Genomic DNA, 27,733 nt, shown 5'->3' on the forward strand with positions numbered 1-27,733 from the left:
TCATTCTCATGCAAATAAAACTCTTTTTCACAAGAAAGGTTTTGCACCTAGCCTCATTTTGAAAATGAGGGTTTTTGGAACTCGGAAGTGGCCTTTTCGGTGTCCACTATACTACTAACATGATAACTTACTTAGAATGGCTACCTAAAGACAGATTGAAGTGAACAGCAACAACAACTTGAACTTACAATTGAAACATAATAGAAACTCTTTTTGAGGTTCGATTTCCACGGCAAGTAGAGCGTCCAGTGAATTGTTGGTGATGAAATTGAGAGTAGGGTCATCTGAATTCACCAGTTCTTAACAAAGAGAGTAAATACGGTTAACTCTGAAGCAATGAAAGAACACTGAAATTGTACAAACAGCAGTGCAGTTGAGGTTATACACTCCCTAAGGGGCTATTGCAAAACGACAGGTTTTATTTTTGAAAATATCAATCTTAAGCTTAAAACTAGGTGTTAGAAATCCCCACAGAATGAACGCACGTCATTCGTAGTTCTACCGAGAGCCTAACCCTACGAATGGATAAATGTTATATCCACACGCGAAGTTCTTTGTTTTGATCAATATACTCTACCACCCTAACCGTTATTATTCGATATGCTGAAAGAGACTAAACATTACAATCAGTAAAAGCTTACTCTGAGGTCTTCCTTCTCCAGTCAGACTGAAAATATAGAAAACAGATCCAGATCCTACAAGGAGTTTGCCAAAAGAGACACCGAGCCACTGAACATTGAAGGTCACAGGCATTTCCTAGGCAAAAATAGCGAACGTTTGTGTCAAATCCAGTAAAAACTTCACATTACATGTCCTGATTTTTTTCCTTGAACCTAAGGTAAGTACCCTAGGGTGGGGAGGGGGGGAGGTATTCCTTTCAATGACAACTAGAGCAGAAGGGAAACTAAGCGATAGATGGGTAATATAGAAAATGTAATCGAAATCTACCTTTCTATCATAGAGACTGTACGATTATAACAAACTTTCATTAGGGTACAAGAAGTGAAAAAAAAAAAACTTATGGGTATTTGATAGTCTATTGTCTATCTATCGAATACAAGGGGCAGAGGATCAAAGAATTGTGGACATTATACTACTACATGAGAAATTTCTCCAATTTCATTGGCTTAGAGCAGTGGTATTTCAGCTTAATTTGAAACACCTACATGTGAAAATTACAGACCTTCTGCGGGTAGTAGTACAAACAATTAATAGCATGATTTGTAGGTGATATTTGGCATAAACACCACTCGTGATATTTCAGAATTGTCTCAAATTTCACTCGCCTAACGGCTCGTGAAATTACGTATAATAATTTTGAAATATCACTCGTGGTATTGATGCCAAATATCACTACAAATCATGCTATTACCTGTACTTATACTACTACATGAGAAATTTCTGCAATTTGATTGGCTTAGAGCAGTGGAATTTCAGCTTAATTTGAAATACCTACATGTGAAAATTACAAACCTTCTACGGGTAAGTAGTATAAACAATTAATAGCATGATTTGTAGGTGATACTTGGCATAAATACCACTCGTGATATTTCAAAATTGTCTCAAATTTCACATGCCTAACGGCTTGTGAAATTACGTATAACAATTTTGAAATATCACTCGTGGTATTGATGCCAAATATCACTACAAATCATGCTATTACCTGTACTAATAAAGAATTAGAATACTGAGAAAGTAATGCCACGCTGCACAAGCTAGGTTTCATTTGAATGATCCCATATACCCAAATTGTGCAGCCACAAATTCAAGTACCTGTCTTTGAGTACTGATATTAAAAGAAAAATGTGGAAAAAAAAGTTACCTTGAATTTAAGATGTCTCTGCTTTGACCGGTTGAATTCGTAGACAATTATTTGACGCTTCAACGCTACACACAAACAGCTCGCACTGTTGTCGTGAGAGCCAGTGGCAAACATTAGACAGTTTTTAGCTTCGGGAATTTTTATAGGTTCTGTGTCATGGCCGTCAACAGCTGACAATGGATATAGTCTTATTTGGCGATTTCTCCCTGAAATTTGAAAGTAGGAGAAGTGTGCATAAGAGCAACTCTACTAGAAAAAAAAGCTGAAGAACACAAACTTTCTAATTATGTCAGACCAATCTCCATAAGTGGATACTTTAATATAAGCAGCATGATAAAGAAACAGAGAGAATTTAGGTGCTGAAATAAAACTCCTTAAGGCTGAACTGGTTAAGTTACTCACTGATGGCAAAATAAATCAATTTTGGCCAAGATGGTTAAAATTGATTCCACTTTGCGAGGGCTTTTACGCCTTTCTGCTTTGAATGCAAGGTAGTGTTATCCACCAGCGTAGAAGATTTAAGGACATCTGTCAACTACATAACCCGCTTGTCATACAATGTTAAGAAAAATGAGTGCCAACGCCTTACTTGCTTGTGCACCTTACCTGATATAAGGACAAGTAGTTGTTCATCTGGTAACATTTCTATTTGTGACACTTTCTTGTTATCCCCTATGCGCGTAACATCTAAAAAGGATAATGATCAAATAAAATTAACCCCATCAAATTCAACACAGCAGTCTTGATAAGTTTTAAGCTAGAAAGAGTGTAAGCTTACTTTCTTTCATGAGTTCAATGCAGAACAATCCGTCCTCAGTTCCTAGACACACTCTGTCCGTGTCAATAATCGTTGCACAAAGAGCTTGTTTTATCTGAGGATTCGATTCTGAAGGAATGACCTCTTTTGCTTGGTAAACTTGCTGCAAACAAAATATTGAAAATGATTGAGAGAAAATATTGACAAAACGCCGTAGGGCAGAGCATTTCTGTAGTACTATTTCTTATGCTGTATAAGGTTGATCCAAGTATCTGGAAGTAAGGGACTTGTCAGAAATTAGCAGGGGGGTTGAAAGAGAGGGAGGATCACAACTTTTTGAGACTGTAGAAAAGGGAGGGGTCATGAAAAATGGGCCATTAAAAGGGGGAGGGTCATGCAAATATGTGTCCGTGATGATGTAGAGGTTCACCCACAGAAGAAAAAAGAAGTTCTTTATTTGTAAAAAAAAACTTGGGAGAAATAGGAGAGTTGAGTGATCAGCTGTCAGAATCAGAGTCGGACTCTTAATGCTGTCATCTAAAATGTGTAGAAATACATTTTGAGCTTTCATAATACTGACTCACCCTTGTGTATGCAAGAACTAGATTTTATCATTTATACAAGAGGGGGAGGGTCATGATATTTTAGGTCACGGTCAAGGGGAGGGTTAGCAAATTTCACTCCCATTGCACGCATGGGTCACCTCATTTCCGAACCCAAATTTAAAATTCCCACCCACCCTCTCACCCCTCCCCCCCCCCGTCCCCGCTAATTTCTGACAAGTCCCTAATAGGAATGAAAAGTACTTAGCAAACTACAGTACTGCGGTTTTATTGTTTATTAAGCTGAATTACTGTATGCCCCAACTTACCATCTTAGATAATTCTTGGTTCTTCTTAAGAACTTTGTGTAGCTCTTGCAGAGCGCTCACCCATCTGACACGGTCATTCTCACTGTCTGTTAGTATTAGCTGTGTTAGTGATTCTCCAGGTGGGTTCATCTGAGATGCTGTGACCTGCGGCACAAAAAAAGCATTCTTCACTGTATTGTAATAGGTGGATCAATCTTTGTTGCGCTATTACAGGTGCAAAGGAAAGTTTGCAGAGGGGTAAAACTAAAAAACTTACCCTAAAAATGCAACGTAACTCTTTTCTATTCGCATGTATAACATCTGCCGCAAGCACACCACTAACTGAAAACTCCTCATCTCTATGTAAAAAAAAAAAAACAGGTTTTGACCTGGTGATTTGTGTAACTTATGCAAACATTATTTATCTAAAAAATACACCAGCAGACAAGCTGACCCCTACCTCATATCAATAACTTGCGTTGCTGATTGAGAAATTTGTGGAGGTTTGTCACCAGTGACATCAAAGAGAAATAATTTGAAATCACAGATGACAGCGAATTGTCGAAGCCAACCCTTCTTGATACCACCAGGTTTGGGAATCTAAAGAAATTTGAGAGAATAAAATTTGCTTCGGTAACTATTGAGAAAAATAAAGAAAAAAGTACAAAATTTAATGTTCTGTGGAAGTGCTATTAGAAACTGTGACAATAAGTTTTATTCACCTTAACAATTCCCTCCATGGCGGTTCCAATTCCACTGTCAGGATCAATCCCAAGTGGTCTTCTACTGGGTGGCACAGGACAGATGGGCGGCGCTTGATCAGTGCATGACACATGGCATGCATATTGACAGACTGGAAAAAACAGAACAAAACAAAGATGGTTAAATTAATGAAGCAATGAGCACACAATGGCCATTAAAACCTTCGCTGAAAACCTCAATATTTAATTACTCAAAACTGCGGCAGAAGTGCTATATTAATTAATGACGCAATGACCACACAACGACCATTAAACCTCTACTGAAAACCTAAATATTAATAAAAAGAGTAAGAGAATAAGGGACATATCCCATGGCCCACTGTCCTAAAGCCCCAAGATAAATACTCTTTGAACTCAGACACCAACTTAAATGACGAATTAAACTCATTATCAATAGATGAGCTTGTCATCTGTTTCCTACAAGGTTGTGCTGTTGCATGAGGAAGGAGGTAGTCATGGCCACCCCGCGAGCAGCCTTCACTAGACATCGTCACACTTAACTGCTATAAGCTCCAAATGTTCAATTTTATTCAACTTCTATCTCGCAAGATATTTTAATTTGATATTATTATAATTATTATAAACACCAATGAAATACCAGGTGAGCTTTCACGCGAAAACTTGACATAATCAAATGTGAAAATAACATGTTATCTTCACACGTGAAAATATCACCATTGCTATGGCTACATGATAAATTGCGCCTTTCACACCAAAAAACTATTAAAGTGAAATGGTTTGGTATTTCATTGGTGTTTATATAATAAATAGAACATTACATGGCCGCTTGGAGATACGAAATTTCTCTTTGAGTGTTGAAAATTATTTCATGAGTGAGCGCAGTGAACGAGTGAAATATTTTTTCAACACGAGAAGTATACGTATCTCCGCGCGGCCATGTGATATCCTCTATGTCTACTAACACTCCAAAATACAGGTTTTTTCCTTACCTTCACATATAGAGCCTTGCCTAACCAAACCAACCATGAGCGATGTACATTGGTTGCATTTTGTTGGTGTAGTAAATGTCCTAACAGAGAACTTGTGCACACGAGGCTGTTGGATAAAGGGAGCATTGCCTCTGTCAGTACAGGTACGAAAAGGATTTAGTTAAAAAACGAAACCAATAATTATTATTAAGCCTGAATGGGCTTGACTCAGAGGCCATGAGGGAGAGAGGAATAATTGTTTCAGTAAAATCCAACTAGTTGGTCAAAAATAACGAGAATAAAAAAATTTTAGCTAGTTAAAGCTAGACTTTAATCCTTTTTTGCTGCCAAAAAGCCTGCGCTTTTCGCCACTAGTGGGCTATAACATATAGCCTAGTAGTAGCTCAACCAATCAGAATGCAGCATTGATAATAGACCACTAGTTGGATTTTACTAAAGTGAGATATGAAATAAAACGGCAAAAGTAAATGACTTTTACTACAATTTTTAAATTTTCACATTATTCACCTGTGGGGGAGCCATGGATGAAGTTGATGAGATGGAAGATGACCTGACTGAAAAAGACTGAAAGAAAAAAATAAAACTATTCAAAACTGCAGCACAGGTGCCACGGTAGAACCTTAATAACTCGAATGCGAATAACTCAACTTCCCTGCTAACTCGTACTAAGTTTTCTTTCCCTTGCTCAAAATTTCACTGAAAGTTACCCCGATAACTCAAGTTCTCTGCTAACTCAAACTGTTTTTTGTTTCCCTTCAAAGTTCGATTTAGCACAGTTCTACTGTAAATCTTGCATTTCAATGGACATAATGATTTTACTAGCTCTTCTATTCTAGCGGGAAAAAGGAATTAGGTGGTCATACAGTGTGTCCAGTCTACACATTTCCAACACCCTTGCCCCTTTTTGGATGATTACGCAATGTTTCAGGGAGTTACTCACATCAGGAGACGTTGAAGGAGCCACAGTAGCAATGGGTCTTCCATCATCACGAAGCTGACTCTCTGTTTCCTGTAGCATGGAAGAAAAGATACTGTGTAAGCGATAGAGCACAACATCTTTAATACAACTTGTAGACAGAATCTTGTATAATACACTTGGTGTTGTCATTTCAGTTCAAATCAATTCGGAAGAGGCTTTGCCTGCAAGTACAGTCGCCTCTTAACCCTTTAAGTGCCAATAGTGACCAACATCAATTTTCTCCTAACAATATCCATACACTGTCCATAGATAAAGTTATGAGAATTAATAAAATGACCACCAAAGACAAAATGCTTTGATCTTTTATCTAATTCTCTCAACGTATTCTTAAAGGAAATGTATAGAGATCAGTTGGGGGAATTTGCATGTGGATATTGGGGCTTAAGGGTTAATGCTCCCTGTCATTTCATAGGTCTATCTAGTAAATGTCCCACCAACAGGGAAGAATGAGATGCGGCTGTCTTCCCATGCTAGAACAGACTGTGTTGTTTAAACTGTCAGATTGTGTAAGAGAGAATAGTAAAGAAGCCAATAAAACACATTAAAACAGGTACATTTTTAATTTACACCCAGAAAATTGGTATGTGAGCTTAAGAAGCTTCGATCACTTCTACCTCTTCTTTGGCTTAAGGGTGATAAATAAATTTAATCAAGAGATCGTTCACGATTTCTATGCAGAGTGTGAAAAGGTTGCTAACAAAAATGCTAAAAAATGCCATCCCTGCAAAGTTTAAAGGAAGAAACTTTTGGACCAACTACATGTAGTTTCATACCTCAGCAAGCCCCTCCAATCGTGAATCTCTTGAGGGTTCCTTCACGTACAGGAATGGGAATCCAGCTGGAATACAAAATTGTAACTATATCATCTGATACAAAAGTACCATCCAACTGGATTACACCCTACAATGTCTGAAGGGAATAACTGGTAAATTTCCCACACTCATCAGTCACAGAATAACATAAAATAATGAAATATTTATTCCCATAGCCTAAAATTTAAACATTTATTCTAAATAATCTTCCACACGCACAAGGTGAATCAAAATTCTTAGAGGCACTGTCAGAGGTTTCTTGTTGGAAGAGCTGTTATCTGTGTCAAAAGCCTTTTTGGCGATTCAACAGTGATTCAAGTTTATTATGCTCGAAAGTATACAAAATGCATGTATATCCTAAACATACTTGTTGTCTTGCCGCCAAGTCTCCACTGTTCAATTTCTGCCTTGAGTTGCTTGACTTCTTCCCGTAAAGTTTCACACTGTGCTTCTGATTCACCAAGTTTTCTGAAATGAAAATGATAAAAACATTAGGAAAGATAAAAAGGTAGCGTTCACATCCTTGTACACGATTCTTCTGAAGATGAAATCCTACGGGTTTGACCATTCAAATGAAAGCTATTGAGCAGTACTTTCCAGTAGTACGGTCAATTATGTTGTTTAAGGTTGTTCTAATTGTTGAGTCTGAGGATGAAATCCTATTGTGTGACCATTCAAATTAAAGCTTTTGAGCAGTTCTTTCCTGTGGTAATGTTTATTACAATGTATGCTGTACAAGGCAGTTCTACCTTTTGAGTCTCAGGATGAAATCCTTTGGTGTTACCGTTCAAATGAAAGCTACTGAGTAGTTCTTTCCTATGGTACTGTTATTATGCTCTACAAGGCATCTCTACCTTTTGAGTCTGTGAAAGAAATCCTATAGTGTGACTACACAATTAAAATTAAACCTCTCCGCCATTATTTTCACAGGCTACTTAACTTCTCAGCATTTTACATTTCAAAGTTTATTATTTTCCTTGAGTTTTGAAACAATGCAATTTGATATGAAAAGTCTAACAGTAATGCTTGTTTTTACCTCTCATTTGCCACATTTGCAGCTTTGATCTTGTTCATCTCCTCAGCCATGAGTTGTTTCGCTTGGATTTCAGCCTGCAGATTGGCCTGAAGTTGCAAAATTTCCTGTTTATCCATCTTCTGTGATCTTCTCATCTGCCACTGATTCTTCTCACCCTATGAAATGAACATTAACATTAGCCCAGTAAGTATTGACGATCAAGAACAAACATCACACATTATTCTCACACGATCACTGATCATGCAAGGAAAATGTTAAAAATTAACATCATTATCTATTAAATAACAAGTGAGTTTGTGAGATGCACATCTCACCTGTCAAAGTATTTCTTTATGTATTAGTTTCTATCACTGCCTTTTAGACTGGTCTGTACTCCTGGCCCCACCCATACACTAAGCAGTAATCCCAAAGGTGACTTATCATTCAAAAACTCATTAATAATTCATTAATAATTGAAAAAAATACAAATGTTTGATGAGTGTTTAGAAATCAGATAAAAAACTTCTCATTTTTGCATCCTTAATTTCTCCTTCAAAAATCGCTTTGTTTGAGAAGTAATATTGAGCATTTGACAGACTGTTTAATCACCAGATGAAACACCTAAAAGTTCTGCAAAAATACTCTGCTGCATGTCGTATTTTCAACTCTCTTCTCAGTGTTTCATCTGGTGATGAAACACGGTATCTCATGTTTGATACCATAAACTTCCGAAAATAAGCCCCTCCAAATATAAGCCCTCCAAAGCGGTAATGCAAAAAACCCTCCGTTAAATCGCCCCTCCAAATATAAGCCCCACCGGGACTTGTACTTGGAAAATTGCCCTTAAATACTAAGTAAAACAAAGCAAAAACGGTAAATTTACTTCCAACGATAAGCTACCGTAAAATTCCGAAAATAAGCCCCGGGGCTTACATATTTCAAAGACCCTTTTTGAGGGGCTTATTTTTGGAGGGGCGTATATTCGGAGGGGCTTATCTATGGAGGGATATTTGCGTTTCAAAATCGATTGGGCTAGCCTTATAGTTGGAAGGAAATTTACAGTTTTTGCTTTGTTCTACTTTGTATTTGAGGGCAATTTCCAAGTACAAGCCCCCCGGGGGCTTATATTTGGAGGGGTGATTTAACGGAGGTTTTTTTGCGTTACGAGTTTGAGGGGCTTATACATGGAGGGGCTTATTTTCGGAATTTTACAGTAGCCCAATTGGTTTTGAAACACAAATTTCCTTCCGTAGATAAGCCCCTCCGAATATAAGCCCCTCCAAAAATAAGCCCCTCAATAAGGGCCTTTGAAAAATATAAGCAAAGGGACTTATTTTCGGAATTTTACGGTATATTAGTTACACTTCTACCCACCCTTGGTATTGTTGCATATCCAGAAGACTTGAGTCCTTCTAATTCCTCAGTCATCTTACTTGCTAAAGCCTGGAGATACCCTCTTGCTTCCTTTTCATCACTCACCCTAATTAAAATATTTAAAAATACAGGTTGTAATGATTAACCCTTTAAGACCTAAGAGTGATCAGCATGAAATTTCTCCTTATAATATCAATGCTTTAGAAAACACAGTGGTCATGAGAATTGAGGTCAAGATCAGGGAAGATGATTCTCATTGATATGTCAACAAATTCTCCCTACTACTTCTATTGAAAAAGTATAGGGACAGTAAATGAGAATCTCAATTTTGATATGAGGGTTTTAATGATTAAGATGGAATCCATCAGGAAATTGAGTAATTTTAATTTTCAGTGGACAAAAACCTTATACCAGAATAATTTAAAGCATATTGCATTCTGGGTCTCATGATTTTTCACAAGATGAGTCCCAGGACTCAACATAACCATTTGTAACAAAATCAAGCTGCCTCTAGGATTCAAATCCACGGCAACATTAGAGGCAAATGAACCTTCTCACCACTAGACTTTACCCTCCTTTTTCCTCCTGTGATCAAGATCAGCATGGAGGCTTAAAAGTACCATAAAATTAATAATCCAAATCAATTTAGACTACAGAAACCATACCATTGGATAATTTCAGCAATTTGTGCTTCCCAATGAGCTACAGCATCTTTCTTTTCATTGCTGTCCCTCATATCTTCCTCAAGTTTTCGATGAGAAGCAATGGTTCGATCTAAACTCTCTGTCATCTGCAGATCAATAATCACATTTCAGTAACTGCCGAATGAAAAATGGCCAATATAGCCAGTACAGAATATTGATATGGGATTGTAATGATTTTTTCTCCACCACAGTGTTCTAATCATTCTTTATAATACTAATTTATGGAACTAACTATTGGTTTATTACAACTGTACTCTCTAAGAGCTACTGATGAACTAACAATGCTTAAGACATTAATCTGTTCAATAAAAATTACTTCCAAGGAATCAATTGCTGGAAGAAAAAATGAATTTACACTAATTTGCTCTCAGCAAATAAATTATGCTGCAAATTTATGACAACTGAGAGGTAAATCTGGGGCAAACATGGTAAAAGCCACACTTGCCTCTTAATCATATTTACAACCCATGTTTTTTGGTATACAAACCTGGCATTTACCACCTTTGCCCAATATTTTACATTTTTGTGACATATTTGCAAGGAGCAAATTTGTGCAAAACCATTTTTTCATCTAGCGAATAAACCACACACAGGTCAGCGAAATCAACAGCTTTGCCAGGGTACTTACCTTATCATTGTCAGCTTGGAGTTTCTTATTTTCTTCTTCAAGAAGAGATATTTTTCGCTCACTCTTCCTCTTCAGTTCTTCAACTGTTTCTTGGTGTTCTCGATGGCTATAACCAAAAAAATTATTATTCCAAGATAGAGAATGACGTGAAAAATTAAGTTACGTCATTTCTATGACAAGAATTGCAGATCTAACTTAAGATATCTGGATAAGACTGTAACATGATGATACTAATAAAATTTTCAGCAACACTTTCCTCAGTGTGTTATTTCTGTTTTGTTTTTATTTTTCCTTCTTTTTTCTCTGTTGACAAAGTGTTATATTAATCATATTTGAGAGATGTTTACCTGTCCATTCTTGCTTCATTCACTCTTGCTGTTAATGCTGCTACCTGTAAAATAAATTGGACATAAGCAACCCAGAAAATTCTCTTCGTGCTTTTTCATCAACTTTTCAGGAGCTTTTTTAATATCTCCTTACCATTGCAGATCAAGACATATGCAAAATCTATGCTCATGCTATTGATTTACTATGTTGGACTATGTTTCAGCTACATTATGTTCACTCATAACATAGTCCAAAGTATGAAAAATCTATCTTGAAACTATGTTTAGGCTATTTGAAAAGTACATAGCTTTTTAATACCTATGCAAATACTATTCAAAATCTTTTCATAGTCTAGACATAGCTATGTATTTACTATGCAATAGAAAGTTCTGCTTTTCCTTTCAATTTGCATCCTATGTATTCACTGAGCATCAAAGTAAAATAGCTTTTACATAGCAACTCAATGTTCACTTTTATTTCCAACAACATTCTTAGCTTTTACATAGTGCTATGTATATTCTATGCTATGTGAATGACACATATTTGCAGCCTATGTTTTTCCTGTGTGACATTTTAATTTAGTTTTATCATGACATAAAGGCTACATAGCTTTTACATACACATATTTTTTCCTATGTCACTCATATAGTGATTTTTCTACAAGGTTGACTTTGAGGTCTAAAATCTTTTCCCAAAAGCTAAGTAATTGTATGTATAGGCTATGTTGAAACTATGTCATGAATTCCTTCCTTTATTCTTACTTTTAAAAACTGCATAGCTTTTAAGTAGGTTCGTTTGACTAGCGAAAACATAGCATTTTCAATACAAAAAAAATAGTACTGGCATAGAAACAACATAGGATCTGGTTGAAGCAATGTATGACTCATTAACCCTTTAAGTCCCAATAGTGACCAACATCAATTTTCTCCTAACAATATTCATACAATGTCAAGAGATTAGGTTATGAGAATTAACAAAATGATCACTAAAGAGAAAATGCTTTGATCTTTTATCAAATTCTCTCAACTCATTCATGAAGGAAATGTATGGAGATCAGTTTGGAGAATTTGTAGGTGGATATTGGGGCTTAAAGGGTTAACATAGGTTTTACATAGATTTGTGACATAGCATTTGCTTAGATTCTACATATTATTGTCTGATTCTACAAGGGTTACTTAACTACTGCAAAACTCTGACCGGAGCAACTAGGCATGCCATTGATCATTAAAAAATAAACAACTACATGTATTAGTATTTATGGTACAGTGTATCTACACAACCATGAAATGTAATGAACAAAATAATTACCTCATTTTTCAAGGACATCCTGCCTGACTCAACATCAAGAAGCTTTTCAGTAAGTTCCTGTAACAGGAGATGATGTATTTAATATATAATACCACACTTAACGAGCAATAAATTATAAACATAAAACAGTAATGATCATTTTTTTTAACAACTCACCTTGACTTCATTTGAGTGCTTCTGTTGTTCTTGTGTTGTAGATTCCTCATGCTCTAACTTTAGTTTTTCAATTTCACCTTTAAGCCTGCAAACAAATGCAGTTAGAGTCAAGAATGTGTTTTGAATCTGCAATTCTAACTTACGCAAGCAGCTGAAGCACTTTTACTGTGTACATCTACTTTAATATGTAAATAAAAGCAACGTAAAATTAATAACTCACCTGGAAATTTCTTGTTGTTGGTCTTCTGCTGTTGTATCACTAGGAAATGGTCTCCCTAAACTTCTCTGTTTAGCCTGAGTCAATAAACAAAAACAAAAATAAATTGAAAACTACTTTCAATGTTTAAGTTTACTAATGCCATTTAAGTCATAGTGGTGGTGGTGGGGGTTACTTGCAAGCAGCAAAGAGGTACAATGTAAAAGGTCAGCACATCAAAATATTCATCAGATCGTCTGGCCAGCAAACCTAAGGCTGAAGTGCAGCTCATTATACTCCAGACTCTTCATCAGCGCTCAGTTATACAGAACTACTCAGAGACATGGAAAGGAAAGACAACTTGAAGCTCATGGAAATGACATTTGGGATCTTCCTGTAATTGCCTTTAATACTTTTGATATCTTGAGATCAACTGAAAAGTTTATGTTAGAAGTTGTTTTAAAGTTCTGACATTACCTTCAGGTACTCAATTTCTTCTTCAAGTTGCTTTGCATACTAAGAAGAAAAAATAGCCAACAGCATTAAGCAGAGAAGTAGGAAATAATTGCCTAAACAACAAACAAAATATCTATTGTAGACTGATAGTACTTCCTTCCATAGCAAACATTTTTTCTCTCATTCCAAGAATATCTTTTATTTTCAAACACAAGACAAAGGAGGTCTGATGTACCTGGTCACTTCTAGCTCTAAGCTTTCTTTCCTTGTTTGCTTCTGCAGACATTTCCTCCACTTGTGAAGCAATCTAAACATTAAAGAGAAAAAACAAAAAATTGACTTCACCTGATGCACATGAAAGTGTTGTTAGAATGTTAATAAAAAGTTATGAGCTATGGCCCCCTGCACGGTGATAAAATGTGAACTGTACATTGCATGTACAGGGGTATCAAAAAGCACATATGGTTTCGTCAGCTTTTTGGCTCAAAGAAGTCGGCTACTTTTTTCTGGGAAAAAAGAAGCATCTAGTTTGAATAACGTTGTAAACAAAAAATATATAAAAAAATCTGAATGAAAATGTTCTTATGATGTGCTTTCACAATGGCCCACTGGTTTTGCACCTGCACCTATCCCATAGTCAATGACTGTTGGGGCGCCACGGACATTACAACCCACTGGTTTTACATTATGCATTATTAGTCATGTTAACGCTATACTACAGTCAATTTTTTAGTTTTACACAGAATTTGTTTATGTGCAAAAGTATGTAATTTAGTTTTCAGTTTTTGTCCATTGCTTCTAGGAATTTATTGTGTAACTGATAAATCGAAAGTTAAATGAAAGCTAAATTTTCTTGAATGAAAAACTTTTGTCCTCAATTTGGTCCCTAGAATGCTGAAACTCACATTTTAGGGCTTTGAAATTTCAAAATTTTCTGGGGACGCATGCCCCCAGACACCCTCCCCCTAGAAAAAAAGGGGACTAATGGCCCCTTGTTGATATGGTCGGTTACCCTATTGAAACCTACTCACTAATTCAATTTTTATTGAAACCTCAGCATGTAAATAAGCAAATAATAGCACATCTCTTCAAACAGAATTATGAGTAATCAGAATATTGTACTGTCAATCAGGACCACAGATGCTACTGTGCTTGTACTATTATTTAGTTTGGCCATGGCCAACAGCAAAAGAAACTCACTTCTCTTTTCTTTCTATCAACATTTCGCACTTCCTGCCTCAAGCCATCAAGCTTCTGTAACGTGGATTCTGTTTGAGAGAATTAAACAATGATTATTAACACTGCATATTACAAAAAATCAAAATCAAAATGAAAGGGAATATCGGGAATGCATGGGAATGTGAAAGAATACCCATTTCTTCTTCTTTTTCTCGCAGCATTCTTGACACCTTGGTCTTGGCAGACCGAATGTCAGCTAGCTTGTCATTTAATTCACTAAACTCAGCCATCGCAAGTTTTCTTGCACTGTGGGCTTCTTTTAATTCTTTTTGCTGTGTGGTGATTTTTTCATTTGCCTCTTGAAGAACCTTGAATAAACAAGAAATAGGAACAATAGAAGTTTATAATAATGCATGATTTAATGTCTCGGAGATGCTAGTCAAATTTTGCTCTGATGACTCAATACAATCCTTCTAAATTTGACTCTGTTTATAATGGATGTTATGAACTGAGTCAACTTTAGAAGGATTAGTATGGAGTCATCAGAGACAATTTGCCCTGGAATGCTAATTTTTAGCAAGTGGGCCTTTCGGTTGTTGTTTTTTCATAATACCCCTGAAAAATCCCATAATTTCCCAAATTTAGTTTTTTTTTATGGCATCACACTTCAGGACTCTATGATGACACAATAAGTTTTCCTCCCTTACTTATGTGAGCTATTTTCCACAAAAATTCACTATGAATGGGCACTGTCAATATTATTGTAAAAAACAACAACAACAACAAACAAACAAATAGAAAAAAATGACATGCAAGTGACTGCTGGCCATTCAAATACATTATTTTGAGAGGGGGAAAAATAAAACAAAACAAATGAAATCAACACTAACTCTTTCAATGTCTTCTTTTTCCATCCTCAATCCTCTGACTTCTCTGTCTAGAGATCGCATCTTTGCACTCATTTCTACAAAAACAACAGTGGAATACTGAGTCAAAAAACAAACCAACAAATCAAACCAAAAAACAAACTACTCCTTTGCAGTAATTTTGCATGATGCCATCAACTTTTGTTTTTACTTGCCAAAAAATAATAGTATTTAAGAATTACAGCTGTGTCCTTATTTACACTCGTGTAACTTGCCTTCATTGGTGGATTCCAGTTCTTTTCTTGACGTTAAAGCATCTTGCAGTTCCTTTTCTAGATCAGCAGACTGAGCTTCATACTCTGAAGAATAATTCCAAATTAATATCATTGTAAATATATTGTATGTTGTACATTTTTAACCCTTTAAGTCCCAATAGTGACCAACATCAATTTTCTCCTAACAATATTCATACGATGTCAAGAGATTAGGTTATGAGAATTAACAAAATGATCATCTAAGAGAAAATGCTTTGATCTTTTATCAAATCCTCTCAACTTGTCCATGAAGGAAATGTATGGAGATCAGTTTGGAGAATTTGTATGTGGATATTGGGGCTTAAAGGGTTACGGTGTTTCACCACAAAAATGAATGAATGAATCAACCAATCAAAAGACTTTACAAGAAATTTATGCCAATGACCAGCAGCAAAACATGTACCGTCACTGATATTCTCATGGTTCATGGATTCAAAATACACTGACTTACCCATGATTTTCTTCTTCATTGATGTCATATCATCTTTTAACCTCTTCAATTCGATAGAATCCACTTGATCTCCTTTTGGACCATCAACAGCCAGTGCTTGATCTTGTAATGCTTTAGTGGAATCTAAAATAGCAAAGTTAAACAAACAGTAAATTAAATTAAGTGACTGTAACAGTCATAAAACTAAAGATTATAAATAAATGAATATTTTGTTTACAATGGAGGACACTTAGATAAAGCTGTATCTCATCTAGGCCATTCACTCATACAACACAGGGCTGTCACTAAGGTATCAAGTTACCAGGTACATGCAATTAGTGAAAAAGGCACTTTATTTGAGTGTCAGTGACTGTATTACTTTAGCTCCTACTTGAGATGGGGTCACGCAAAGGTCTAGCCATTGGCAGAGAAAAGTACCCTCATATCTTAGTTATTTTAAGACCCTGAGTATTGTTCCAGCCCAGGAATCAAACTCACAATCTCCTGCTCTACAGTCAAGTGCTCTAACAACCAAGCTAATTCTGTCACAGTAGGCGGAGAATTCCTTTTGCTTTCGTTTTTCCTCTGTTTCCAATGAAAGTAGGCAGGGGTCACACTTTTGGTAACCAGGGGAGATCACCAGTCCATAACCCTTTTGCAAAAATAAACATGAGAGGCAGGAGGCAGCGACAGGGACTTGACAACAACCACATTTTTTATCACAAATACATGTATTTAATTTTTGCATTTTTATAAACACACCCACAACAATACCTGTCAATTTTCGAGCCAGCTCTGATTTTTCCCTCTCGAGTCTTTGAATTCTTCTCTCATACGCTTCAACAGACAATGAGCTGGGGACTAAATAAACCAATTATTACAAGACAGACTAAATAATTTTATGTGTCCAGCTGAAACTGTTTCTTATTAAATGCTACCTCAATGGCCATGGACACTTAACATACTGATCAGTTGTGTTGAGTAATTTGGTCTGAAATCACAAATAATACTCCACATCAAATTGCACCTACCGTGAAATAATGACCATATAAATGCCCAGGGAATCTATGTAATTTTAGGGGTCCAAGCAGGGGCATTTAATAGATACTGTAGGAGTGGTTTAAAATAGAGACAGTTATTCTCATAACTGTAACAAGCTCAACAAAACGATTACATGTATGCTTCCCGAGAAAATATCAAGAGAGTTTGAACATAGCAGAATATTCACTCCATCAATTTATTGATACATCTAAAGATCCATATCACTTTTTCAATTCCCAACATCGGCGTCAGAATCTTCACTCAGGGTTATTGTGTTGCTATCATTAGTCTATCCTTACTTTAAACTTGACATTGAACAAACAACTGAATGAATTGAATGACTTTGCTCCTTCTTGCTAATTCCTGGTATTTAGGAGTAATTCTCATGGGGACGTTCAATATTAGAAAGGGGCATCTAGTACAATTTTAATAGTGTAGAGGGGGCGTTTATAAGATAAGAGGCGTTTATATGGAAGTGGGTGTCTATTTAGGTCAATTACGGTATTCAGTTCAATCACCATTATGAATCACTCCATCTTATGATTACTTTCTTAAGTACATGTAAACGTTCATGAATGAACAAAGCTCTACCATTGTTTGATGCCACAGGCTCCAGTGTGATGTTCCCAGATTCTTTAGCAACGGAGTGTGCCTTATCAGACAGTCGACTGAAGCAAAAAAAGGTTACAATATCAGTCATACGTACACCTGTATGTACAGCAGGTAAATGACTTAGTGAAAAAAATCCTTATGAAATATTTGTCACCCACTCAACGCTTACATAATTTTTTTTTTCATAGAGGATATTACATGCCCGCACCGAGATACGAAATTTCTCTTCAAGTGTTGAAAAATATTTCACAAGTGAGCGCAGTAAATGAGTGAAATATTTTTTCAACACGGGAAGAGAAATATTGTATCTACAAGCGGCCATGTAATGTTCTATTTATTATATAAACACCAATGAACTACAAAACAATTTCACTTTAATAGTTTTTGGGTGTGAAAGGTGTGATTTATTATGTAGCCATAGCAATGGTGATATTTTCATATGTGAAGATAACATGTTATTTTCACAGGTGAAGATACCAAGTTTTCGCGTGAAAGCTCACCTGGTATTTCATTGGTGTTTATATAATAAAAAATAGTATTAAATAAAAACCAAGAAAGTTTAGACCTTTGCTAATTGCTACCCTGGTTACCCTGTCTACACGACCACTACAAAACAAGTAACTGGGCTGAACCAACACACCTATTTTCAGTAAATGAAAATCCTATAAATGGTAAGTGATGGCCAGTGAATGGAGACACAGAAGATGGCCGCATTGCATCCTGTAAAAAAACATAATCATATCTTTTAAAATCTACATTTTAAATAATAACATTTTTTTAAAAAAGTTTAGTACATACATTTGCTCTAGATTCGTCGATATCCACATCAAAATTTGACGTATCAGATGCACTACTGACTTCCGGAATGTATGGAGGGACAGCTGAAAAATGGAATTAAAAAAAATTAAGCAATTAGGCATGATCTGACACAAAAACTGTGTTTACCAAAGCAAATAATAAATGTTTAACTGGTCAGCATACCCTTGGATATACACGTACACATAAAGGATATAATGTAATAACGCAATTATGCAATAATGTGTTGCTCATCCAAGAATCTAGCTTTAGTGTTATGGAAACTTTTTAAAGAGTATCTCATTAAACCGCCATCAAAACTTAACTAAGGTTTTTCTGCAGAAGCATAAACACAGACAAATTTTCACTGTAAACAATGATAATCATGGAGCTACTAAAATGTGGAAGGAATAAATAAATAATAAAGCAAAAAAAAAAGTACAAAAAACTTACTGTCCCCGATGTTGTCCCAGTCGATTCCCTCAAAGAAAGGGTGATTTCTAAAATCATCAATTCCATTTTGTCCCAGTCTCTGTTCTATTTTGCAACAAAGTCTACAACACAACAAAACAGATTTTACACTTCATGATACTTATACTGATACTTATCAGTTATACTACTAATGAAAATGAATTAAGATGGAAAAAATAAAGTACAATTACATGACAGTAAGTTTTTAGCACACTTAGAACACTGTACTCCTTAAAAAATTTATTTTACTAGATTCGCCAATTATTGGCAGGGTCACTGCAACAGCATGACGCCAATTACTGCGGGCCTGTAACAGTCCCTTCCCCCATGAGAGATAGACCAACACACCGGGGACTATGTCCCCTACTCTTTACAAACAGTCATGTGGGTTCTTTAACATCCCACAGAATTTATATAAGCAAGGGTGGTGAGACAGGGACTACGGTTTATCATCATTATCCGAGAAGAATAATACTATCTAGAGAGTAACATTAACACAGTTGAACCTTTCCACAATAGCTACCTTGGGGATAGAAGAAAGTGGCCATCATAAAGAGGTTTACCAGTGTGCAAAGAAAATCATTTTTACAGCTTGCCCTTAGGGCAAGCTGAAGCTAGCAGTTACTAGCCCAAACGTCATTTCTGCTAGCCCCAAAAGCTTTTTGATGAGCAGAATTGATTTCACAGTTCTTCTGTTATTCGAATTCCTCAAAAAAACATCACTTGCCCGTCGGGCAAGTTAAGAACAGAATTAACTAGCCCGATAACAAAATCCACTAGCCCCGGGCTGTCGGACACTACTTTCTCTGCAAGCTGTTTACGCAAGAGTCAATGAATGGATTATTTGTCCACTGGGGCAAAACAAGTGGCCGTTGTAGAGAGGTGGCCATTTTGGAGAGGTGGCCATTAGTGGAGATTAGACTGTATTACATTGTTAATATTCACTTCCTTTTTGTTCCTCTAAACAGGTAGCATTTCTACAAGAACAATTTTTTACATGCTGATATTCTAATAAACCAACCTTTGCATCAGATCTTTTGCATCATTTGAAACTTCTACATCAGAAGGAAAATTGAATTTACCCTGAAAAAAAAAACCATGCAACAAATTAATACTAATCTTTGCATGGCAAAGATTAATCATCTGGCTGTTACGAACACTTCTACAAAAATAAATTAAAATTTGGGCATCAAAACTTAAGCAATAACTAAAACATTTATTTCATCTTACCATATGGCTCATGATTTTGCTGTATGTTTCAACCAATGATTCCGCGTAAAAAGGGGTTTCACCAAACAGCATCTCATACATACAAACACCCAGAGACCACCAGTCGCATTCAACACCATACTCGCCTCGTCCATCTTCCATGGCCTAAAGAAAGAGTCAATGAATTTGAGATTCTGGAAAGCTGTGAATTTTTCTTACATCACACCCCACCATGCTCATAAAAAAGATATGCACTGTACGAAGAAGCCAGGAACACATGGCATTCTGCAACTTTCAATGTACACTAACTGAACTTTTTTTCTACATTACATATATTTACCTGGAGGATTTCAGGAGAAATATAGTCAGGTGTACCAACTGCAACAGATGATCTAACCTACAATAGAAAGAAAACATGTAGACTATAATTCCATAAACATTATTATTTTTCACTAATATTTTATAACAGAAAGGGTTTATATCTTCAAGGTATTTGTGAAGCAATATTAGCTTGATATTTACATGTACACGTATAACATGAATGTATCAGAATGCAGGGGATGAATTACTTACAGTTCCTTTCTTGCCAAGTTTTGAGCAAGATCCAAAATCTGCCAGCCTAACATGGCCACTGACATCAAGGAGAACATTGTCAGGCTTGACATCCCTGCAAAAAAAATATGAACATTTTGGATCAGTAAAGGTTCTTAACACTGGCCATCCACACACCCACCCAACCCTCTAACCCAACATTTTCCTAAAGTGAGAAGTTAGTGGTAACATTGGGTTAATTATGGGAGGGGTGGGTTAGCAGTTTCCCCAGACACTTACGCTGATCCTGTTTGGATAGACAAAAGTAAACGATATCCGTCACTCTCATTAAGTTTTGATCATGAACTGGGACCCAAAGTTCAAAACAGTAGACAGAAATTACACTGGGGTGATTTGGTCTTTATGACAATTACTTAATTTCCTGGCCCTGGTTGTTCAAATGTTGGATAGCGCTATCCACTGGATAAATCACTATCCAGCAGATAGCGTAATTGATTTCCGTAATACTTATTCGCTGGATAGTGATTTATCCGGTGGATAGCGCTATCCAACGTTTGAACAACCGGGGCCTGTAGGATAAATTAACAGCAAAAAATAATGCACAACCTTCATTTATTTCTTCAGAGCATGGAGATTTAATTTGCTGCCACTGAGAGCAGCTTTAAACGTGATTTAAAGAAAACAAGAAGTTTAGTTAATAAGTTGAAGTTTATTGATCTCCACAAAAGTTTCAAATTAAATTAAATTTAATTAAAGCATACATATACAAACAAACATCCTCTGGTTGCAAAAATTTAATAGCTTGGCTAATCAAGGAGACCTACCTATGGACATAATCCATTTTATGGATAGAATTCACAGCCAAAACCACCTCTGCCAGGTAAAATTTGGCCATTTCTTCAGGTAAATGATCTTCGTATTTGCTGAGCAGAGTCAGCAGATCTCCACCACTGTAGTAATCCATAACAAAATACTGGAAACAAAGTACAAATGTGATATTATTTCTTCAACTTTGGGAATTGAGGTGCTCTAAGGATTAACAGCACCAGGGATTCAGCTTACAGTGCTTCACATTATGCTGAAAACAATGAACTGTTCCACGCATTTTACTCTAGCCAGTCTTTTTGCTTTTGACCTTCCTGTGTATGCAGCTGTAGATGTACAGATGACGCATACAGATATTTCAATATATTATTAACTTAATTTCATGACAATTTAAAAAAGTTTTCTTTAACCACTACAAGCTAAGGCTGCAGCCTCTTTGGCTCAGTAGCCAAACCTGCAGGCTCATGTGGACTTACCAAGATCAATATTCTCCTAACAATATCCATATGTCACCAAGAGAAATGGTTATGAGAGTTAATAAAATGATCACCTAAGAGAAAATGCTTGGATCTTCTACCAAATTCTCTCAACTTATTCCTTAAGGAAATGTATAAAGACCAGTTTGGAGAATTTGTATGTGGATATTGGGACTTAAAGGGTTGATCAAGGTACAGTATACTGTAACAACTGTAAGATCTTTTTGAGGTTTTTCAGCAGTTTGTAGCAGTTGTGGAGCAGGTTTTGTCATGGTTGTTTAAACTTCAAACTCAGCGCCACCCAAACTTCTAATTTTCTTTGTATGGATTCAATCTGTGTGACAGGTGCCTCGCTACTAGCCACATTGGAAGCCCCTGGATATTTCAGGCACTCACGTGCCTTTCATTTAAGGAGGGCAGTTAACATAGAGAGAGTTAGCCTAGCAGCTTTTCAAAGTTCACTTTTGTTGTTTGTAACCAGCTTATATACTGTAATCCTTGTCAGACATATTTGTTTGACATGAGGCTGTGAGTTTGCCCTAAGTAATCTCTTTGCTATAAAAGGTTATGTTCCATAGCAAAGAAAGATGAGTAACTGGCAAAATTAACAACAACAAAAAGAATAAGATGGCAATGACATCTATGTAGCCCCTTTAAAGAGAAAAAAACAAAATGCCATTTCTCACCAAATAATCATCATCTTGAAATGCATAATGTAATGTGGTAATCCATTTTTTATCTCCATACACCAAGACATCTCTCTCTTCCTTGAAGCAAGCAGTCTGAAAAGAAAAGGTTGAAAGTTCATGATGGGAAACTCCTTTTCACTGCACTTTCCTTAATCAAATTGTCAAACAAGTTTTCATAATGAAAAAATTGGCTGAAACTACTTCTAAATGAAGCTTAAGAAAAAACTATATTGTGAGAAAACTGATTCTTCTTTTCAGGACATTATTCAAAACTCCCATTTTAGACATTCTTACTGAATAAACTATCAACATGCTTTTATTCTCTCACTTAATATATTCATAGACAATAATACAGACTGACCAAAAAATTACAACCAAGGTCACGAAATATTACTAAAGGAGAAAATTACAGTGAGCTATGTACTTGACTTCAGTAGTATGAACAACAATGACCCACTTGACAGTCACACATTTGTAAAGTAATGCTATACAGCTGTATGTAGAAGGTTGTATTTTTCCACCGATCAGGATCAGTCTATATGTGGAATACATCTCTAAAGGCAAATGCTTAAAAAGCTGGCAATAACTTGTTGATGAAAATTACATACAGCACTGTAAAATGCTTGTCTTGAGCATGATATACAGTACAATCAACCATTACAATATTATTGTAATATGGTAACACATTGCTATTCCGTGGCAGATGACCCCTTGTACTGTAGACTACAGAAAAATTAAATTACAGTGTGGTATATAATTGCAATGAAACTTGACACTAAACTAGGAGTAAACAAAGACTTCAGCCATTTACTTTCACATAATCTTATTGGCTAAAACAAATCATATCTTATCACATCAAAAGTAAACAATAGAAATCTGAACCTGTACATGTATAGTCTAATTTCAATCAATCACAGATTTACGGATTACATAATGGATCTTATCAACTTGACAAGTTGAAGCTACATATAATGCCTCTACACATGTTGGTTAAGCTTTCTGGCAAGATGATGCACTTCATTTGCTAAACAAAAGCTTAACATTAAATCAAACCAGATACTAAAAATGAGTATGGTGAATTATTAGCCAAAAATACAACAGCCTTAGCATTCAACAAGATCTGACAACCTCCCACAGGTTTTCTATCATCAATCCATCTACTTTGGCTTGATTTTCATTTGAATGCTTATAAGAATTGTCTCAAAGCTTCACATACATTGGCTAGCTCTCACTTTTCTGAAACCCTGAGCATACTGTAAATCATATTCAATAATAAGAAAATACTTTAAAGCAGTAATCTTATCAAACGAATCTAAACAGTTCAAATGTATGCTTAAAGAACATTTATTTTGTTCAAAATCGTCACACTTCAGCTAGTACATTGTATACAGTGAGGTCCTCTTGGGTGGTTATGTATGTCCCTAGTCTGAATTTTAAAACCTGAAGTTTAGCGTATGGGGGAGGAAGTCATGTTGCTGTCCATATTTCACTATTATATTACTACTGCTCTTTTCTCTGTCGCTGATGCAGTTTCAACCCATATTTGTGTCCTTTGTCACCATTTCTGCTGTCCTATGTTGCAGTTCCAAGGCCATATTGTTTGTCAGAATTTAGTCTAACAGGACCTCAACAGTCAGATGATGTTCAGTCCTAAGACCCAGACCACTGTATTGGGATGTTAACTTTATGTCCTTCCACTGATCAACATAAAATTTCACCAAGTTCATTGAACTCACTCTCAAAGGAATCCACTATAAAATGGACACCTCCCAAAAATGGGTACCTAGAGTTAACGTTACTCCCCAACAATAATTTTTTCAGACAGTGTTCTTGTTGACTCCCTATGAGTTGTATACAGTTGGTCAATGCTGTCTAAGAAGGGTGAATAGGGGTATGCAAATGCACCGATCCATTATGATTTATTAAACAAATCCGCCAATAAAATTTCCCTCTAAATAGGAAATACTGGCAAAATAGTTTTTAAACATGCTAAGGCTAAAATTGGGGCCCAAAAAATGGATGAATCTGCAATCCACTGCCATTGCCAGATCCACAAATCCGTTAAAATTTCACTCTGAATCCAAAATCCGGGAAAAAATTTTCAAAGTCCACCAATCCATTGGCCTATTTATCCCCCTCCTCTCTGGTTAAAACATTAACTGTCTTACATGCATGTAGAACAAGTAATCTGTGATTTAATGTTAATCAGAAGGGTCTGATAATTCTTATGATATTTCACATGAAATTTTCCGATATTTTAATCCAATGCAACCTTCTACATGTATATGTAGCTTCCAAATACTTCTACAACCAACAAACAGTGGCAAATACTAAGGATAATGTCATTACAATATGTTTTAGTTCAAATTTCTCTTTGAAATTTTAAGATTTAAAATAGCAATGTGCTAAAATTTTGCCAAAAAAGTTTCATTTGAATGGTAACACCATAGGACTTCATCCAAGAATTACAATACTTTCTTTAACAGTGTTTAAACACAGCTTGATTCCCTTTGACTAAAAATAGAACATTTAGTTTTTGAATGCAGAAAATTTGGTCCCTTAAATCTATCATAAGCTAGGAAAACACTTGTCTACAGGCAATCAACAGAACAGAGGGCTACTAGTAGATTTACACATGTACAATGTGCTACTCTTGAATGGCATCAAAGATTTATTCCACCAAATGTTGGTATGTGCCTGACCTAAGTATAAATACATTACACAATATTTATACCAATCTAATAAATTAACACCAGAAATTGAACGCATTCCAAGGAATACTATACTAACATGATATTAGGTAAGTGATAATAAACTTGATATAAAAACAGTTTGTTGAATAAACATTATCTGATGTGGCATTGATTGATGATTAATAAGCAGTGAATCTGGATGATATAGTTTAAACTAAATGCATGTTTCAATGACTAAGAAGTTAAATGTTCTAAATATTTATAGCAGAAGACATAAACAGAACATTCCAGAAACGTTTTCACCTTTTGCTCTCACAAAAGAGACCGGAAATTAAATTTGATTTAAATTTTAGGTGATCATTAAAGTGAGTCAAAAGTGCAATTTCAGGCTATTTTCATGCATGGGTCCCTTTGCCTTAGGCAAAGTCTGCAAAGGTCAGGGAAAATTATCTTTCTTGTCAGACTACTAAAGAAGTATACAGACCATTAATTTTAGTATGCTAATCCTGTCAGTCCCCACAGCGGTCAAAGTCAACATTCAACAAAAATGACAAACTTTATTTTGTTAAAGCTGGAGAACAAACAGAAAAGTACTGCTCAGTAGCTTTCATTTGAGTGGTCACACCATAGGATTTCATCCACAGACTCAAAAGTTAGAACCACCTTGTACAACATACATGTAGTAAACAGTACCACAGGAAAGTTCTGCTCAGTGGCTTTCACTTGAATAGTCACATCATTGGATTTTTTTCCACAAACTCAAAAGTTAGAACTACCTCACAAGACTCCATCATTTACTCTGGAAGTGAAAGAGTTCACTAACACGTACAGGGCTGTGCTCTAGCAGAGCCCGGTGGCCGCAGGTACCTAACTTTTGATCTTGGGTGACTTAAAAATCTTACTTTTTTGGTACAAATCATCCATGTATGCTGGGCACCCTAGATTTTCGAGGTTTATAGCACTGGGCTCCCTTGGATTTTCCTTAGAGCACAGCCTTGATGTAAAGGAGTTGAAATGATAACTTAATTTCTGAATAGTAAATTAATTGCAGTTGAACCTCTCCACAACTGACACCTTGGGGCAGAAGAAAGTGGCTGTTGTAAAGAGGTGGCCACTGTAGAGAGGTTTAAACAAGAGTCAACGCATGGACTGTCTACCATAAAAAGTGGCCGTTGTAGAGAGGCAGCCATTGTGGACAGGTGGTCATTAGTGGGGGTTTGAGTCTATCAAAGATGCATGTATTACAGTAGCTGTTGAAGTAAAAGTTGGTCATTGAGAATGAGTAGTTTTTTTTCTGAAAAGAAAGCACTGCTCTTATAGAGTCCACATAATATAACTCTATTATAACTTTGCAGACAAAATGTCATGGTGTCACCATTCAAATGAAGCGTCTTTGATAATAATACATTGTACTCATATACAAAAGAAAATTTTGACTTTTATCTTAAATATTTCTTGGGCTGAGGGTTGATCTAACATTATGCTGGGTGGATGGACGAAAAGGTGCTTAATAGTACTTGCATATGTTGATGTCTGTGTGTTTTCCACTGATATTGTTCGGGTGTATGAAATCTGTCATGTTTCATATCACAAGTATTAAATCATTTACCGTTGAAATTGCCTTAGGACTGATCTCAGCTGAAAACCTGTGGCATCATTATCATGACACGTTTTGCTCAAAATTATTGTCATTATTTTAAGAAAAAGAACTTTGAAATATCTAAGAAACGTGACAAGAACACAAGGCGGAAATGGACCCGAAGATTCCCCAGTCTCTTTAAATCCAAAAAAATTTAGCTGCCATTTAAATTAATACCCCTATTGAAATGTGCTACAAATTAATTAATGCCAAAGGGGAAATGGCTTTGATTCTTTACCAGTAAACTACACCTTTTGTTACACATAATAATCATTTGCTAGTAGTATTTAAGCATTGATGGTTCATACGGTATAAATGTATCTCATCAATGTTGCCTCCGACACAACTGTACCTTACACTGTAAAATAACAAATAATCGAATCGACAGGTCTCTTCACGTTCACCTTCGATGTCTTTAAAACTAACACCGATGACTCGCAAATTAAAATTTATACAATTCAAGTTGTGCAAAACCATACAAGGAGAACGTTTTTTTCTCCCCTTAAAGTTTCGAAACCTAATCTGGCTAGAAAATAAACTGTTCATTGAAAACAGCTGAACTGAAGGAGTAATGAAACGCCGATCTTTATCGTTAATATATCTTTCAAAACAAACACTGCAAATATTCCGAACTGAGTAAACTTCTATTGAAATACATTTGACGTTACGTGTGCAGAGTGAGCATTGCATTAGACCGATCTCTTGTTCGATTCGATCACACGCATTCCACTTCTCGTAGTTGTACATTTCACTCTCACACCACCACCATTCGTTCCTTTCACGTATTTGGTCTAAAGGATAAACAATTTTACCTCCCGTCTACAGGGGAGATACGAAAGGAGAAAGT

General features: G+C 36.0%; 1 protein-coding gene across 10 annotated transcripts in view; it reads right to left on the bottom strand.

Annotated features, from left to right (window-relative positions):
* LOC140924341 (serine/threonine-protein kinase MRCK beta-like) overlaps nucleotides 1-27,733 on the bottom strand; it is a 40,213-nt gene that overhangs the window by 11,351 nt on the left and 1,129 nt on the right. For 8 of the 10 annotated variants that reach the window (XR_012164250.1, XM_073374373.1, XM_073374377.1 and 5 more), the window contains 40 exons: nucleotides 22,552-22,647; nucleotides 21,389-21,537; nucleotides 20,586-20,679; nucleotides 20,353-20,409; nucleotides 20,034-20,177; nucleotides 19,825-19,886; nucleotides 18,786-18,886; nucleotides 18,336-18,418; nucleotides 18,178-18,257; nucleotides 17,517-17,593; nucleotides 16,659-16,745; nucleotides 15,906-16,028; nucleotides 15,416-15,499; nucleotides 15,165-15,238; nucleotides 14,468-14,642; nucleotides 14,296-14,363; nucleotides 13,331-13,402; nucleotides 13,117-13,155; nucleotides 12,664-12,737; nucleotides 12,444-12,528; nucleotides 12,288-12,344; nucleotides 11,000-11,043; nucleotides 10,653-10,758; nucleotides 9,986-10,110; nucleotides 9,321-9,426; nucleotides 7,968-8,122; nucleotides 7,299-7,399; nucleotides 6,893-6,957; nucleotides 6,081-6,149; nucleotides 5,648-5,704; nucleotides 5,141-5,246; nucleotides 4,152-4,282; nucleotides 3,890-4,029; nucleotides 3,707-3,788; nucleotides 3,451-3,594; nucleotides 2,601-2,742; nucleotides 2,429-2,509; nucleotides 1,823-2,028; nucleotides 642-756; nucleotides 189-299 (listed from right to left, as the gene is read on the bottom strand). Coding sequence is in view for 9 of the 10 variants with exons in the window: in XM_073374373.1 (XP_073230474.1) it covers nucleotides 189-299; nucleotides 642-756; nucleotides 1,823-2,028; nucleotides 2,429-2,509; nucleotides 2,601-2,742; nucleotides 3,451-3,594; nucleotides 3,707-3,788; nucleotides 3,890-4,029; nucleotides 4,152-4,282; nucleotides 5,141-5,246; nucleotides 5,648-5,704; nucleotides 6,081-6,149; nucleotides 6,893-6,957; nucleotides 7,299-7,399; nucleotides 7,968-8,122; nucleotides 9,321-9,426; nucleotides 9,986-10,110; nucleotides 10,653-10,758; nucleotides 11,000-11,043; nucleotides 12,288-12,344; nucleotides 12,444-12,528; nucleotides 12,664-12,737; nucleotides 13,117-13,155; nucleotides 13,331-13,402; nucleotides 14,296-14,363; nucleotides 14,468-14,642; nucleotides 15,165-15,238; nucleotides 15,416-15,499; nucleotides 15,906-16,028; nucleotides 16,659-16,745; nucleotides 17,517-17,593; nucleotides 18,178-18,257; nucleotides 18,336-18,418; nucleotides 18,786-18,886; nucleotides 19,825-19,886; nucleotides 20,034-20,177; nucleotides 20,353-20,409; nucleotides 20,586-20,679; nucleotides 21,389-21,537; nucleotides 22,552-22,647 (3,967 nt within the window). In the remaining variant the exon portion in view is untranslated. The remainder of the gene's footprint in view (nucleotides 1-188; nucleotides 300-641; nucleotides 757-1,822; nucleotides 2,029-2,428; nucleotides 2,510-2,600; nucleotides 2,743-3,450; nucleotides 3,595-3,706; nucleotides 3,789-3,889; nucleotides 4,030-4,151; nucleotides 4,283-5,140; nucleotides 5,247-5,647; nucleotides 5,705-6,080; nucleotides 6,150-6,892; nucleotides 6,958-7,298; nucleotides 7,400-7,967; nucleotides 8,123-9,320; nucleotides 9,427-9,985; nucleotides 10,111-10,652; nucleotides 10,759-10,999; nucleotides 11,044-12,287; nucleotides 12,345-12,443; nucleotides 12,529-12,663; nucleotides 12,738-13,116; nucleotides 13,156-13,330; nucleotides 13,403-14,295; nucleotides 14,364-14,467; nucleotides 14,643-15,164; nucleotides 15,239-15,415; nucleotides 15,500-15,905; nucleotides 16,029-16,658; nucleotides 16,746-17,516; nucleotides 17,594-18,177; nucleotides 18,258-18,335; nucleotides 18,419-18,785; nucleotides 18,887-19,824; nucleotides 19,887-20,033; nucleotides 20,178-20,352; nucleotides 20,410-20,585; nucleotides 20,680-21,388; nucleotides 21,538-22,551; nucleotides 22,648-27,733) is intronic. The other 2 variants (XM_073374378.1, XM_073374375.1) reach the window with 2 other exon arrangements.

Source organism: Porites lutea, chromosome 14 (assembly GCF_958299795.1).
Source record: "Porites lutea chromosome 14, jaPorLute2.1, whole genome shotgun sequence".
In the NCBI taxonomy this organism is placed as follows: domain Eukaryota; kingdom Metazoa; phylum Cnidaria; class Anthozoa; order Scleractinia; family Poritidae; genus Porites; species Porites lutea.